Consider the following 4,108-nt stretch of genomic DNA (forward strand, 5'->3'; position numbering starts at 1 on the left):
CAGGTTCCGCTCGGCTAACAGAAAGGGATGGCAGTGCTGGGAAGTGGTTAGGAAAAACGCTTCTTCCAGAAAACAGGATTCAGTGGAGAGGGGCGATATGGGGTGCTGGGATCTCTCCCTGTGGATCTCGGTGGTAGAGTGAACCCGGAAACGCTCGAGCACGCTGTCGGAAGGCAACACGCTCCGGGCGGTCGAGGCCACGGCAGCAGGAAAGAGTCAGCAGGGAGAGCTTGGCTTCCAGCGGTCGGGCAGGTCTCGGCTAACACCGGGGAAAGCTCCAGCAGCGGGGGTTGGCCTTTAAGGAGAGGTTATGGCTCCTGACTTCTCAGGCTTTTTGCCCTTCGACAGGGCAGCTGCTTGCTTCAGGAGTTCTCGGTTTTTGGCCTGGAAACACAGTAGAAAGGGATATTTAGTGGCACATATCATTAGTTCTCGGGATGCCGGAACTGCCCGGGCGAAGCCGTTGGTATCCAGCGCGCAGATGAAAAAGGAGGTGGATGTTGTTGTGCAGCATCCAGGCAGGAGCGCGAGTCCAGCCTCCCTCCTCCAACGGCCTAGAAAGGGCTCTGCCCATCCCTTCCTGCCCCCATCACCTCTGGAAGCAAGAAACGGGCCAACAGCTAATGCTCCAGCAGCAGGATAAGGGGTAGAACCCATGGGAAGCCAGATACAGGACTTCTGCATCGGTTTCCAGTGAAAAAAAGACTATGCAAAGGGTTTTTAGAGGAATTAAACCCTCTGCTCCATGGGGTAAAGCAGCTCCTTTTGCCTCCTGCAGACTGGAAGGATACAGGCACCCCTGCTTCCCCCTGTGAAAAGGGAAGACAAAATAAGAAAACCCAAGAGGAGCTGCAAAAAGCGAATCATGTGAACCCTTCAAGGCACCTACGACACACCCAGAGGAGCTGAGCTTTTATTTGGGAAACAGTGAAGGAAGTTTCCAGGGCCTCAGCTGACACCAGCTGAGGTAGAACATTTAGAGACCAGAGAGGAGCTCAGGGCAGTCCCGGCCCGTGCTAGGAATGGGAGAGCACAGTGGGTGACAGCCACGCAAGCCCCGCTCCAGGCAGGAGGCAGGTAGCTGCGGGCAAATCTGCTCCTGGGTCTGGTGTTTCCTCTTTCCTTCCGGAATTGAGGAAGTTTTGGGCTGTGGGAAGGCGCCCGACAGCTTTTCAAAGACATCCTGTGAGCTGCAGCAAAGGCAACAGCCGGGCACGCTGCTCCCACGCACAGCGGTGTGCCCCGCCATGGGGAACGACGGCAAGGGGGGGGGTCATCGCCCAGGTAGCCCCTGACCTGGCAGCTGGGACTGTCGAGTCAAGCAAAAAGCAGGGATTTGAGCTAATGGAAAACTGTCTATCCAAAACCGGAGCGAGAACACCAACTCACTCTTTGCAGGCTGGCCAAAGCTCGGAGACAGAACAGCTCTGTGCTGACACGGGCAGCGCGGGAACAACAAACAGTACAGGGAGACGGCTCCGGCTGTCACCAGTCCCTGAGATACAGACCACCAGTGCCTCCCAGTTCCCCAGGAGCGGGGAATACCACACACATTCCAACCTTCCGACAGGCTTAGAGTGCTTAGGAATGTGCGTTGGGAAGGGGATCTCACAGGCACCAGCCTTCTGACAGCAGCTGCAGGCTCCAAGACCTGCCTTCCCCTCGGATAAGTAGCTGGGGTGTGTGCTGAGGGAGGAGGGGCTCTTTTCTCAGCCTTCTGTCCTATCCCCTTTCCCGTTTCTCATTGCTAGGGCTTTAGATCCTCATAAACCCCCAAGTAATCAAAGGGTGCAAAGTTCATCTCTGTGTCTGGTTTCTTCCCCGTAAGCAGCTCCCCTTTGACCCGATCTCCTCAGTGGCTCTGTGCATCCCTGCAGACAGACTGCCTAGCATTCCCATGGCCGTGACAGGAATCCTGCTCTCCCTGTTTCCTCGAGCTCAGGGACTCCTTTATTTGGACTCCAGAGGGAGAGTGCTAAAGGAACTGCCAACCCTTTCTTCAGCTTTGTTCTCTCTGGTCACATAAATCACATTCAGAGCTGACAAAGCGTGTGGAGAAACAGGTTCAAACCCAATTTTGGCAATAGGTAAAACGAGTTTGATGGTTCCCATCCCCCGCCACGGGACACAACAGGGCTGAGAAGCGTTAGCAGAGCGGTGTTGTGGAAGATTTCAGGGTGTCATGCTCAAGAGAGGCCTCAGCCAGGCCTGGGTACAGCAGAGCTCAGCAGGTTAAACCAAGGATGCCGTCACCTGTAACTGCTCCATGACCTCCTTGTGCGTCTTCTCCATTTGGTTCATCTTTGCCCTCATCTGCGACTCCTGGTACTGGAGGTCAGCCTTCAGCTCGGTGATCTGCAGAGAAACCAGCAAGGAGCACGTGAGCCGGCAGCAGAAGCAAACACCTTCCCCCCAGAGGCACCCTGCTCAGAAAACGCCTGTGCCGAAGCCGCTGGAGCCGTGTTTGTCCCTCAGCCTCGCCCCTGCGTGGAGGTCTCCGAGACAGCGGTCAGCAACATGACCCGTTAGGAAATGAGATCTCCTGGGTGCGTCCCGAAAGCCGTCTTAACTCTGGAAAGGGCAGCCTGGGAACAGCCAGAAACCCATTTGCTTACTCCAAGATAAAAAGCCAGACTCCTTTGGAGCGTGGTTGGTGTCAGCACGCTGTGGGGGGAAGCAAACCAAAGGCTGTACCTTCTTCTCCTTCTCCAAAATCATCTGATCTTTCTGGTGCAGCATCTTTTTTAAAGTAGCCACTTCCTCCTTCAGCTGGGCAATGATAACAAAGTGGTCGGTGCCAGGAGAGTCCAGGGCGAGGTCGGGGGAAAAACTGCAAGAAAGGAGAGGGAAGGACTCTCATCACAACCCCTTCTCTCCTTTTGGAACCGCCTAGGAACCCTCCTCACTGGCAGGCAGTCCTTGGGGGTACAGCAAAGCTTTTCACGACATGGAAACAAACACTCTGGCAAGGAAGGGATGTGAAAGAGAAACAAATAACCTCAGATTAAACAAAGCAAAGGGAGACACCTGGATTGAAGTCAGCACCCTCCTCGGAAATGGGGGTAAAGACACGCTGTACTTTTGCATCTTGATTGCACCATGATGCAGCATTTTAGAACCATAGAATGATTTGGGTTGGAAGGGAGCTTAAAGATCATCCAGTCCCACCCCCTGCCATGGGCAGGGACACCTTCCACTAGCCCCGGTTGCTCCAAGCCTCATCCAGCCTGGCCTTGGACACTTCCAGGGATGGGGCAGCTCTCAAGCACAGAAGAGGTTTGTGCACACACCCCAGCCGAGAATTCCTCCATTTTAAACCCCTTCCAGAGCACAGTTTCTCCGAGCAGAGGCTGTGCAAGATGATGGTGGGTGCTCCAGCACCTTTCTGTGTGCAAGCATGTTACTAACAGGAGCTGTGATTTCCCACTCGGTGCAAATATGCTGGGGAGGAGAGAAGGAAAGAAAAAAAGCAGCCTCCAGAGAAAAAAAGGCTTCCTCACCGATTCCCTCTGGCTACAACCAAAGCCTTGCTTGCACCCTTCCTCTGTCTGGGCAAGCTTCCCTCCTGCCTTATCCTAGGGTGATAAAGAATGTGGGGAGGTGCTCACGTTTCCCTGAGCAGCTCCGGCAGGAAAAATTCCCTCCTTGGCAGCTCCCATTGCAAGAGCAAGGTGTGGAACCAGAGAGCAGAGCCGGCTCTGCCACCCAGCGGGAAGCAGGGACGGGCACCAGCCTTCCACAGAGCCAGTACCTGACCCCGGCGCTTCCAGGGCCTCCTCCCACCCCTGGGGTCTGCACCCACGAGAGGCTAACAGTGGGCTCAGCTTGCCCAGGGCAGCCCCTCCTGTCAAGGACATGAGCACAGGCAGGTTTTTTCCTGTCCAGTTGCTGCAAAACACACCCTGAAACGTGTCAAGGTGCTAATTAAAGAAGTAGTGCTGCCTCTTTTCCCCCTTTTCTTTTCCGAAAGGACAGGTTAATAACAAAAGGTTTCTCTGTCTTTAACCCTGCACTAAGGAAGTGGCCTGAGACTCCAAAACTAGAAGGTGAACTGCCCAACACAAGTCTCTCCATTCCTTTAACAAACCACAAACCAAAGCTATTTTCC

The 4,108-nt window shown here is 54.5% G+C and overlaps 1 protein-coding gene across 1 annotated transcript in view; it reads right to left on the minus strand.

Annotated features, from left to right (window-relative positions):
• Positions 1–144: 144 nt before the first annotated feature.
• Positions 145–4,108, minus strand: part of LOC104511153 (protein FAM76A-like) — a gene marked incomplete at its 5' end in the record, with an annotated part of 8,199 nt that continues 4,235 nt past the window's right edge. The window contains 3 exons of the mRNA XM_010153649.1: positions 145–384; positions 2,254–2,355; positions 2,695–2,830. Coding sequence (XP_010151951.1) covers positions 298–384; positions 2,254–2,355; positions 2,695–2,830 — 325 coding nt within the window. The remainder of the gene's footprint in view (positions 385–2,253; positions 2,356–2,694; positions 2,831–4,108) is intronic.

This window comes from Eurypyga helias, unplaced genomic scaffold (assembly GCF_000690775.1).
Source record: "Eurypyga helias isolate BGI_N326 unplaced genomic scaffold, ASM69077v1 scaffold21956, whole genome shotgun sequence".
Taxonomy (NCBI): domain Eukaryota; kingdom Metazoa; phylum Chordata; class Aves; order Eurypygiformes; family Eurypygidae; genus Eurypyga; species Eurypyga helias.